General features: G+C 41.2%; 1 protein-coding gene across 1 annotated transcript; it reads right to left on the bottom strand.

The window, feature by feature from the left end:
• Nucleotides 1-759: 759 nt before the first annotated feature.
• LOC119501263 (lipopolysaccharide-induced tumor necrosis factor-alpha factor homolog) lies at nucleotides 760-11,083 on the bottom strand. Its single transcript, XM_037791525.1, has 4 exons — nucleotides 10,960-11,083; nucleotides 5,141-5,245; nucleotides 4,780-4,981; nucleotides 760-1,837 (listed from the first exon to the last, which is right to left on the bottom strand). The coding sequence occupies exons 1-4, from the start codon at nucleotides 11,081-11,083 to the stop codon at nucleotides 1,705-1,707; spliced, it is 564 nt and encodes a 187-aa protein (XP_037647453.1). The 3' UTR covers nucleotides 760-1,704.
• Between the last annotated feature and the right edge of the window lie 1,675 nt (nucleotides 11,084-12,758).

Genomic DNA, 12,758 nt, shown 5'->3' on the forward strand with positions numbered 1-12,758 from the left:
TTATCACTGGTCTGCAGCCATGCTGCTTAGGCACAGCGGTGCTTTGAGCTACCATGTTCAACATCCCAGCTTAGCGTGTTAGCCTGCTAGCATTTGCTAATCGGCACTGAACACAAAGTACAGCTGAAGCTGATTGGAACGTCATTAGTTTAGCAGGTATTTGGTCATAAACCAGAGTATTGGACAAATTCAAATTTTTTACCTGATAACAGATGTTGATAGATGAAAGGTCAGCAGAGTCTGTATCATAATTCCTCCTGAAATTGTTGAGATATTTCTGTCTGGACCAAAGTGGTAGACTAATCAACAAACAGACCAACATTAGCATCCATTGAGCTGCTAGCCTGGCTACAAATATCACTTAATACAGGATCAACATCATTGACATTAACTTTGCTATCTAACAAATACAGAAACATAATATTGAAAGTTCATTCTTGACCTTGGGAACAGCAGTGGACCAAAACAAATCGTCCCTTTAGTAGCTGTTCTGGAGCCTTATCACATGATCTCCCCCAGGGATGCAGATTGCCCAACCATGCTGTCTCATAAAATTGTGATTAAAATGAGATTGTGTGATGTGACCGAAGGCTCCAGGACAGCCACTAAATGGATATGGAGGCGAGATTGCTTGCTAGTGCTTCGTAGAAAAAAAACACCAATTTAACCATCAGGTCAGGTGGTTGGCTTTGACCTCTGACCTCTCTAGAGAGAACAGAAATAAACAGAATCACAGCAGAGTGTAATGTGCAGTATATTGTCTACTTTTATTAAAGAAAAAATGTTATAAAATAGTTAATAACAGTAAATAACAGAAGTCCAAGCATATCCGGTTTCATCCAGGGGACACACTGTAAATACATTGTTATTGTGTCAGGAAGCAACAAGTGAGTAAAACAAAATAAAATATATTTCTCAGTAAAATACCTATAGATTACACGGAAACAGCCAAAGAAGGATTTAAAATATTCAAACAATTTGACCCATTTTATTTGAAGTATCTTTATCAGTGGCTCCACCAACACATCATAATGTAGTACGGCAAATCTTTGCTGTTGTACTTTATATACAAGCTTTTCTTCGAACTTAATGCTCGCTCATCCCTTCACAGAAGAGTTAACGAGTAGTTTTGTGGCTGACATCATAGAAATATAATACACATTGGTCTTTTATTCTGGAGCGTTTTAATGTCTAATTAACCAACAACAATGCCAACACAAATGTATTGTGCAATAACTGCAGATGAGCAATTTTTGCTGTCATGCTCTGGTTTAATGTGTAGGCTTGTTTTATGGTGCTGTTATTTATTCAAAAGCTGTGACGATCCCTTCAAATGGACAGCTGGTATGTTTAAATTTCATCTGAGCAATTCTTTGAAACAGAAATTATTTGATAAAGTTTATTTACAAGCTTTCATTTTAATAACATAATGAATGCAGAAGTTTCTGAGAAGGATATTAGAAAAATAAAATGCATGGGATGTGCTGGATTTAACTTGCCAGAGCTTTAAAAAGGTGAGCACATGATATTTAAGCTATATTGACTCCCAGTCTGTTTGCTAATATATTTAATATTGCTTTGACCAATGCAATGGCTCATCCATAGAATAAGCTACATTTGAACTTCAACCTTTCTCCATCAGATTGATGAAAATGGTGCAACTCTTATAGCGTATCTATAGGTACATGTCTGCCCTCGTCTTCGTCATTTACAGCATTGTTTCTTGTCAACGTGCAGGATTGTGTCGCAGTGGGGGCACGTGTGGTGTACATCCTTGCATTTTTTCACGCAGAAAGGAATCGGAAGCAGGACCATGGGAGCCAGGCACATCAGCAGCCTGCAACACACACACACACACACACGCACACGCACACACACAGTTAGTGTAGATTAGTGCTTTGTTTTTCACCATTACTGTAGTTTTGAGCATTTGTTATTCACTTTTTTAGGGGCCGTACAAAAATGATTTAAGTGTGGAGGAGAGCTGAATCTTATATTTCATGATAAGAAATTAAGACTCTTGTTTTGTTTTGTTTTTGGACCCTCCCCTTGACTGAAAAACTGCAGTAAAACTTAAAATATTATATTTATTTATTTATTAAATTTATGAATAAATCTTGCAAGAGAATTATACTGTCATTTTTTGCTAGAGATCTTACGTATTAAGCCCTTTGCTCCTCTCGAGCAGTGGTTCTCAACCTGGGGGTTATAGAAGGGGGGTAAATAAAATCACATATTTTAGACTGCAGAATGGTCGTTACATTACATTGCCTGTACCAGTAGTATAATTTGTCTTTGTCAGCACAAGCACTGTTTTGTAATATGTATTTATTCTTTTAGCAGGTATGATGAAATACAGTGAACATTAAGGACTCATATTTTTCTGTTTTGTTTTACATTTTGTCCCCCTATACAATTTTATACAAACAAGAAAAAGGGAAAATAAATAATAAGACTAATAATAATAATAACAACAAATATTATTATTGCTATAAAAAAAGTATTATATATATACATATATATATATATACATATACATACTGTACTGTACTGTATTGTACTGTACATTATTTAAACTGTATTGACATGCATTGACAGTGTTCATCAATGATGAATGAATGCTTCATTTATCCTACAGTGACTTTAATTTAAGTATATTTTTTAGTTATGTATTAACATTTATTAATTAATGATTAAATCAAATATTCATTATCTCTCTCCCTGTTATTAAAATTGAGTTATTGTGAAGTAAGTTTTTTTGTGTACCTGTAAAATCTGTAATTCTACTATTTATCGCAAATATTGTACTTATATATATATCGCTATATATCAAGTCGCATCCGTTACAAAGTAAAAACAAAAGTGATATGAAAACGTCCTGATGAACTGTGTGAGAAAGGACCAGAAGAAAGGAGATAGATCATCAGAGAAGAAGCTCCAGGTGTGTCTGCGGGCCGCAGGTGGGCAACAGAGCTCCACCAGGTCTACGGTCTATCATAGACATGTGATATGGTTCTGAGCAGGTGACACTCCAGGTCTCCATGGTTCACGTTCACGGGAGGGACCACTTCAAACACCATCAAATGAAGGATCACGTGTGGGCTGTGGTTATAATTAGCGTTATTGTAGCTTGGTAGAGTTAATTAATGACTGATTTAATGCACCTGACCACCTGGCCAGCACGCTAAGTGACACACCCACAATGTTTGTGACAGTATGAGGCATGCTGCGTCTGGCTAACAGGCTAAATGCTAACATGCTGTGACGTTTGCATTCACTGAGGAGCTTCTACCTGGAGGAGCGCAGCGGGACCAGAGAAGCGAGTGGACTGGTTATACTGGGAGCATTAAGGCCGAGTGGACTGGTTGTACTATGCTTTGAGAATGAACGAAGTAGAACCAGGAGCAGATAGTGGAGGATTTCTTCTTGGTGCCTTTCAGACAGGTGAGTACAACAACACACTGCTGAACTCTCCTGATGAGAGCGTCAACAACCACTTAGTTGCCTAGCAACATAGTGGCTTTGCTGTTAGTGTGTTTGTGGCTGCAGCTGCTGTGGAGTTTTATATTGTTCATACATACTGTATATTGTTTATGTCCACGTTTTTTGCTTTGGTGATGTTGATTCTAAAAGAAGTTTCAGGCGCTGTTGTGTCCATAGCTCGTTTTATTGTCGATCATATTTGTTTAAAGCAGCAGTAGGTAGAATTGGAGCAAATATTATTTAAAAAAAGTTATTTTTATAAAACGGTCACTTTATCCTGACAGTAGTGCATGTGATAGGTAATCTGGAAAAATCATGTGATTCTGTGCCCTCTGGTGCTCCTAACGGCATCTGCAAGATTTCACAGATTGGAGGGAAACAACCAATTAGAACAGAGTTAGAGCCTTGCCGTCTCTGAGCAGCTGTCAATCACTCACTAACTTCGATCAAACGGTCAAACTAGGCAACACTGATCAAATATGAATCATTATGCTGTTACTGTAATGCCTATTTTTCGCGTAAAATGTTTCAGAATCATCTTGCAGTGTACTGTTTAGCTGTAAAATGAGAAAGCTTGTGACCCGGCAGCCATGTTGAGATCAGTTGAAGAAATACCAAGCACCGGCCACCAGCCGGTGCTCAGACAGGACACGGTGCAGAGCTCCGCGACACCGGGCCCAGTGAATGTGCGAAACAGCTGGACACACACATGCACTGGGCCCAGCACCGCTGAGCATGTGTGTGTATGTGTGTGTGTCCAGCTGTGTCGCTCTCAGAGCGTCTGCTGATCGGCCTTTATAGAGACCACCGATCAACTATTTAGAACGAATATCAACTGATAACGATCGGTGACTGTTCGATTGGCCCACCAGTGACCCATGGGTTCCCTGGAAGTAGGGGGGTCAAGGGGCCAAAGCTCATTGAGTCAATGGTGCGCTGGAGTAAAAAGAAAGCGGCTCTTGTATTTCACGTCATTTTGCATTTGCAAAATTAACAGCCGGTTAATGGGTGTTAGGCAATCGAAAACAACATTAACCAAAACTGACATCCCTCATGAGAGTTGTTTCTAATGTTTTATGTCCACCCCATTTACAATTATGATAAAAAACAACCACTTACTACGACCCAGGTGTAAATTTTGGGGGTAACGCAGGGAACACATCTCCTTCAATATTTAGAACACATGCCTGTATCTCCACTGGCTCTAAAAGGTGTTCTGTAGGGGCCCAACAGCCCCCAAACAGGCTAATGTGGCAATGCTAAAGGGTTAACAAGCGCCCTGAAGCCCACACTCACCCCAGGATGACGAGGAGTAAGCATATCAGCTTAGCGAACCTCCCTACTTTGTAGGTGACGATGGTCATGACTTGCTGCTGGCAGGACGTGCATGTCGTCGTGCCGGGAGAACGCCCCAGCGCCTCGTCGCTGCTCACAACACCCTTTTTGCCATCTGTAGATTTGAGACCTGAACCAGGGCCGCCTCCTCTGCTGGTGTACACTGATGGAGGGAGAGGGAAGGAGGGTTGGATATGGGAGGGAGGGAGAAAGAGAGGAAAAGACGAGAGAGAAACAGAAAATGTATATATGTGCTAGAGTAAATTGTAGGTAAGGTTTTTGATGTGTGTTTCAGGAAGTGTAACATCAGGTGTTAGTTTACCTGTCGTGGTATTAGAGGCGCTCTGCTGTGAGTTTGGGGGAGGGGTGAATGGGGTGTGGATGTGGATGTGTCTGTGGTAACCCATCTCATCCATCTGATCATCAACTGGACGAAGAAAAGGAAAGAATGAGGATTTTAAGAATATTTAAAAACAAGATTTAAAGAGGACCTATCATGCTCATTTTCAGGTGCATACTTGTATTTTGGAGTTCTACTGTAACATGTTTACATGCTTTAATGTTCAAAAAATGCTTTATTTTTCTCATACCGGCTGTGCTACTGCACCTCTTTTCACCCTCTGTCTGAAACGCTCTGTTTGAGCTCCTGTCACAAAGCCCAGTTTGCTTTGATTGGTCAGCTGGCCTACAGTTGTGATTGGTCAACCGAACCAAACTTTTCGGACTCCACTTCAGCTCTGCTCTAAATAGCTTTGTTTGCGTGCCAAACTAGCCGCTGAACACACTCTAAAAAACAACCAAAACTAAACTTAAATGAGCAAACACACTCCGAAAACCAACCAAAACTAAACTAAAACAAGCAAACACACTCTAGGCAAAGTGTGTTACTTGGTGACATCACCACGTTACGGAAGAAAAGGCGGGACTTCAATCAAGGCGTTTCAGGCAGTTCAGGAGCAGTGTTTCTGTGGGGGAGAGCAACTCCCTTTGTAGTGGACTTTGGGCTTTGTAACTTTGCAGATTTTTACATGCACAAAAAACTATATAACACACTAAAGGAAAAAGAAAAAGCAAAAAAAACAAAAATGTAATAGGTCCTCTTTAATGAGCCAATCTGATAATGATGATGATGTGTGTGAGCAATGCATGACGTGTTCAGGATTACCTGGTATCATGTAGATAGGGTCATTTTTTCCATCTGCACTCATTGTGCTGCAGAGAGAGAGCATAGACAAGAAGTACACTAATAATACCCTATGAAACATAAGATCTTTCTCAGTACTGTAATAATAATAATAATAATAATAATAATAGCTTGGATTTATATAGCGCCTTTCATGAAACCCAAGGACGCTTAACAAAGACATAAATAAACACAACAAATGTAACAGAAGCTAGGGGCCATAGGCCTTGGTGAAGAGGTGGGTTTTGAGGAGTCTTTTGAAGGTGTCCAGAGATGATGCGTTGCGGAGCTCTATGGGGAGAGAGTTCCAAAGTGTGGGGGCTGTCACACTGAAGGCTCTGTCCCCAAAAGTTTGCATTCTTGTGTGAGGGATGGAGAGCTGACCCGTGCCTGAGGATCTAAGGTTCCGGGGCTGTGTGTATGGGTGGAGGAGGTTAGATAAATACTGAGGAGCCAGGGCATTGAGGGATTTGTAGGTGAGGAGGAGGATTTTGTAGGTGATGCGGGACTTGACCGGGTGCCAGTGGAGGTGGATGAGGGTGGGGGTGATGTGCTGCCAGGGATAGGGTAATAATACTTTCACATCACCTCTCCCCCTCATGAGACAAATGTGATGCTGCTTTCTGCCACCAGATGGGGCCAAAGCCTGACTGATGGAGCTAAAAACATCTGTCAGAGCTCTGACGACTCTGTCTGTCATCTCTTACTGAATGACACACAGTAAGGTGTATTACTTACAGTAGATGACGGTCGGTGCGCCCCCAGCTTGGAGAAACAGACAGGAGTTACCGGCACCGGAGTAAAGCAATACAGCGCTGTGGATGGGAAGCAAAACATATTTTAGCCACCTAAAAGAAAGACCCACCTAAAAACAATTGATATCTGTTTAAGTATACGCTATATTTAGAATATTTTCTTCTAACTAAACTGAAAGTGAAACGTATCTATACTGTTTTTACTTTTAAGAGAGCATAGCATATCACTTCCAGTTCAGTTTCCCTGTCTGTCTGATGGCAAGATAAAGCGGTGAAATTATTCTGCATTCAAATGTTTACTTCAAGTGAAGAGTAAGATCGGCACAATATACTTGAATGTACTCAACATCTGTTCAAGGTGGAGCTTTCAATTCTAATATGATGCTGGATAGTTTAATGAATAATTATGCATCTTATTTCAATTGATATATTTTGTGAGTAATATGATTCAATACATTTCATATCTATCTAAACATCATAATAAATCTATAGCTGTTTGGGGCCCTTTTAGTTGGGGCCCCAAGGGCCAGGTTGCCAAAGGTATTGGTTAAGTCTGCCCCAGGTGTTTTTCCCGTGACCTAGTGTATATTTCAGCAGTTTTTCATACCGCGAGTAACCGCGACTTGGGTGTGTTTTTCCTGTGAACCTGAGTGTATTTCACCGGTGTGTATTTCACCGGTGTTTCTGACTGTGAGTAACTGCAACTTGGGTGTGTTTTTCCTGTGAACCTGAGTGTATTTCACCGGTGTTTCTCAGTAGCCATAATTTGGGTGTGTGATGCAACTATGTCGTGGCAGGTGTATTGCTCAGGACCCAAGGAAGCGCAGTGTTGAGTGTGAGGTTGTTTGTAACAGCGGTTCTCGAGAAAGCTGCAAGCGGCAACACCGCAGGCCAAGCATTCGGCCCGTTTTCTAATCAGGCATGTTTAAGTTGAATTAAAATCTTAAGGATTATAACTTTAAGACTGACTCATACAAAATAACTTATTGTTCATTAATTAAACCAAAGATTCGTAAAAACGTTAACTCCTTGGTCAACAAAAATGATAAATAAAAATGGAGTTGAGTTAAATATGAACTAGAATGGCACTTGGAGAGTGCAGACCTCCGCCAAGCTGCCCGAGTACGATTGCCCCCCCCCTCTCCGTTCAGCTTGTGCCATCATCCACGTGTATTTTTGTTTAAGTTGAGATCAGCTATACGTAGCGGAGCATCGTAAAACTAATTTCACCGAGTTTAATGTGAAAAAACGCAGAATCTACAGTTGAAATCCATCGCAAACTTTTGGCGTAATCCTCCAAATGGACAAACCAACAATCAAACCAACAAACCAAAGCCGGTGAAAACATAACCTCCTTCCTAGGTCTTCGGCCTTGGCGGAGGTAATTAAATTGGATTAAAGATCAAATTAAGGGTTGAATGTCTGTCAATAGATAACCCAGTCCTGTCAATCCAGAAGATAATTACTGTTATTACTCTACAGCTTCGGACTTAGATGAGCCAAATCTCTCCGTGTGCGATGTGAAGTTATTGAAACATAATTAGTATTCATGTTATGTAAGACAAATCCGCCCCACAAATACCAAACACTGTCTCTTCATAACTTCATAATTAGGTCACAGTAGAGTGTGGAACAAATGTGTAAAGAGAGAACTGAGTGTTTTATAATTGGGGTTTCAAGCCCGAATGTTGTGTTGGTTTATTATTTATCTTCAGAAATGTTAGCGCAAATTCCAGAGAGATGGTAGATGGTGGAGACATGAGATTTCGCCCATTGATTGGAAGTTTATGTAAGAAATATGACCCAAATTGGTCTGATGTGGGAGTTAATTATGCATAACTTCAAGCCTTAAAGGTACAGCGTATAAACTAGGGATTGAGCCTGTGTCTGTCAAACTGCAATCAGCTGTGTCTCATCCAGCTACAATCAAAGGTTGCCATGGTGATGGCAACTGTTAAGTGACTCCTCAGTCAGAGAGATGATTTCACAGAGATTAGGCTGAGGTGCACCTCTCATACTCCTTCTTCCCAGTCAAAAACCATAACTCCCATAGCTTAAATAATTTACCGTGAGAGACAGGACACCCTGATAAACACACTGTGTCTGTGTGTGTGTGTGCGTGTGTCTGTGTGTGTGTGTGTGTGTGCGTGCGTGCGTGCGTGCGTGCGTGCGTGCGTGCGTGCGTGAAAGATGTGAGAATGAGAGCAGGTTGGAAAACTGGCACTGTTTGTTTTCCTCCAGGAATTTCTGGTCTCATCTGGAGTGCAGACCAGATTTTACTGCGCATGTGTTATACCCCCAAAGATATGACGCGTGACACAAGTGAGATACATCTGAAGCCCCGCCACTACTTCGGCAGCTATATTATGCTAATGCCTATTTCTCGCCTCAAATGTTGTCAGAATCATCTTGTATTGTACGGTCTAGCTGTAAAATGAGAAAGTTTGTGACGCGGCCGACATTGTAAAATCTGTTGAAGGAACACCAAGTTCCGGTCACATGACCGGAGCACAGCCAATAGGAATGCTCTCTCAAGGAAATTACCTGTGATTGGTCAAAGTCTCCTATCACGGGCTAGATTTTTTTAAGCCTGAAAAAAGAGCCACGATGAGGTGCAGAAGTCTAGTTATCTCTCAGAACACTTGAAGCCAGTGAATGTGGATGAGTGTTGGGGTGATGTGCTGCCAGGGCCTAGTGCGGGTGAGAACCCTGGCAGCTGAGTTCTTGACATACTGGAGCCAGTCCTGGGCTTTGCTGGGTACCCTGGACAGGACTCCATTACAGTAGTCCAGACGTGAGGTGATGAAGACAAGGATGAAAGTCTCTGCCACGTAGTCAGAGAGTGATAGCCTTTAAGCCTTTAAGAGACCTTTATTTATTTTTGTAATTAGAGCTCGAAAGTAACAACACACTCAAGAAGACGACAGAGTGTTTTTTAATTGTGTCACACACTCACAGAGGGCCTGGATACCGAGCTGCATGCTTCTCTGTGTGTCACTGCTGCCTCGCACAAATCTACAGTATGTGAAATCTGTCGAGTGAGCTCATCTGAGGAAAAAAAAACATCAACGGTTTTCATTAAAAAAGTGACTATGAATGTACATGAAAATTAGGGAAATTCATCACTCAAAAAAAAGTGAATGTAAATGTATTTCCAACAAGTGCTTCTCCACAGTTTCAACATTTTACATTTCATTCCTTCTGGCCTGATTCCCGGCAGGGTTCAGGTTAGACAAGGAAACAGTTGTTTCCAGCAGCATCAGAGTCCGGTTTTTCTACGATTGTTTGTCATGTTTTCTCTCTGTGCGTGGGTGTCTGAGAGAGGGAGGAATGTTCATGTCATGTGCATGATGCATTTTAATGATCAGCTGACAAGTTTAGATGTTGAAATTACCCAGTCCGTCACTTCAGAGAAAAAACATGGAGTTAATCCAACAGCTGTTGAGAATAAATTTAACTCATTCAGTGCTCAGGAACAAAAAAAATTATATTGAGTGAGCTCATCTGAGGGAAAAAAAACACCTGACATGTCATTTAAAAAGTGACGACTAACTCTACATAAAAATGAGAGAAATACATCACTCAATGATTCCCGGCAGCACCCTGCGTGTCTGTTTTGTAGAGAAATGAAGTGTGACAGTAAAAGATTGATTGTTAGGGTGGAAGCACTGGTCTCAGATAACTGGCTGAGTCACATTTTCTCTCATTGACTGCGTTCCACTGTGCTATAAGCAGTCGAGTCTCTGATTTTCAGTCTGACCCCAATTCTACGACTGAATCTGATATCGCTATTTTAGAGCTGCTACTGACAGAACTACTGCAAAAACTACTTCCACAACTTCTTTTACTCCATGTAGCCTGTACTTACTGTTCAAAACCTCAGATACCAAAACCCACAATAACAATAGATATACCATCAGAAACATGAAGGAAGAGGAGGCAAACTACAACAATAGTAACTGGAAATAAAGAGGACTTCCTGAGCTGGAGCCTATAAAACCAGTTGTGTCTGTGATCACGTTCCAACAGTAAAAACAGATTCATTAACAGTGATTTAATGTGAGGTTTAAAGCTCAAGATGAATATTCTGTATTTGGGCTTCAAACATCAAACCCATAAATATCAAATCCTGTCTTACAAACTCAAGAATCTCTACAATCAAATCCTCTTTTCTGTGCATCTCATATTATGTGACAGTCTTACCTTGGGGGTAAAGAGGCGGGCGATGCAATCTGTATGCAGAGATGTGTGTAAGACAGATTGTATCTGTGACATCCACCTGTCTCACCTCTGCAAGCCTTTGACACGCCTCCAGCCTCGCCCTCATGGACAAAGACTGGATATGCAGCGGGAATGGGTCACAACGTCGACAATGTTTGAGTGACATAAGATTACGTGTTAAACATTTTTGTAGATTTTTTCGGGAATAAATTTCAAGAATTCAATGTGTTTGTCAGCATGGAAGAGACAGACAATTACACGATTGAACAAGATGTATAAAGAAAATAAATGCAATTTTCGTACTGTAAGGAATCTGAACGGCTTATCCAAAAATGGGCAAAGAGGTGGATCGTCGGTGAACGCAGCAGCTAGCGACCTGGTACGGCACCCGCCTGTCCCTCAAAGCAGCCACGCCCTCATTATGCTGAACTTTAAGCCTTAATATAAATGAAACGGGTGCAGGTCATGTTGATTGTTGACTCTAAACTGCCCGTATAGGTGTGAATGTGAGCGTGAATGGTTGTCTGTCTCTATGTGTCAGCCCTGTGATAGTCTGCCGACCTGTCCGGGATGTACCCCGCATTTGCCCAATGTCAGTTGGGATCAGCTACAGCCCCCCTGTGACCCTGAAAAGGATAAGCGGTTACAGATAATGGATGGATGGATGGAGATGTGATTGGTTGATGCATATGCTTACACCGCTTTGTCACACCCTTTGGCGTCTGATATCAAGGCACAAGTCCCCCTTTAGCTCTGTCAGATTCAAAGCGGGCAAATTTCATGGATGAGAACAGGTTGTGTGTTTTTATGTGCATGTGCTCCAGTGGTCCCCCTGCTCCCCTGTCTTTCCTCTGCTGTGTGCAGAGTGCTGCTATAGGTGTGTCAGTAGTTTGACCGAGAGCAGCCCTGAGCCATGAAACAATAAGAAAATAACATTTTGTTTCTCCGATTCACTGCTTTGTTCTCACTAACGCCGCTCCCTGTCTTCAGTCACTCTAAAGCTCACTCGACCATCGCTGCTCTCTCTCCCCCTCGCTCGCTCTTTGAGCCGAGGAGGAGGGGCCAACTTTGAATGCCGCGTGTTTACAAACAGCAACCGACAAATGTAACATATTATACCTTTAAGAAAGCATGTTGCAATATTAGAATATGGCAAACTGACATGATCATTTACATGTAAGATATTGTTGTTATTTTTCTATTGCCAACTTTGACCAAAAATTCTAAATGCACAGGACTCTATGTTGGTTCTTAGTGTAGCCTAAGCTATAATATTAATGTTATTGTCTATTGTCTCTAGAATGATGGACGGTTCAGAGCCAGACTCAGAGCAGGAACCTTCAGGTACAAGAGCACAAAGCTAAACATGTAGGCTATGCTTTCAGATTATGTGCTTTATTTATGAGATTATCAGTAGGACTGTACATACAATCAATGACACAAGTAATACAAGTGTAATTTTAGGTTATATACAGTACAATACTCAGTGTATAGGTGTACACACAATCATTTGGCCACTTTTGTGCTGTTTGCTTTACGGAAACTGGTGAATAAACATTTGTATTACACTTAGATTGTTGTAGCTTATGCTGACTTTCGCCGAATGTGTGTGTACACAAGAAAATAGAACTACGGACACAGGTGAATGAACATTTGCTGTGATCTAACAAAGAAAGAACTAACTAACTGTAAAATCATCAAAGTTGTAACACAATTCAAGGATTCTCTCAGAAAGGCGTAAACTTGTGACGATCCCTTCAAATGGACAGCTGGTTTGATTC

The sequence above is a fragment of the Sebastes umbrosus genome, chromosome 14 (genome assembly GCF_015220745.1).
Source record: "Sebastes umbrosus isolate fSebUmb1 chromosome 14, fSebUmb1.pri, whole genome shotgun sequence".
NCBI classification, from domain to species: domain Eukaryota; kingdom Metazoa; phylum Chordata; class Actinopteri; order Perciformes; family Sebastidae; genus Sebastes; species Sebastes umbrosus.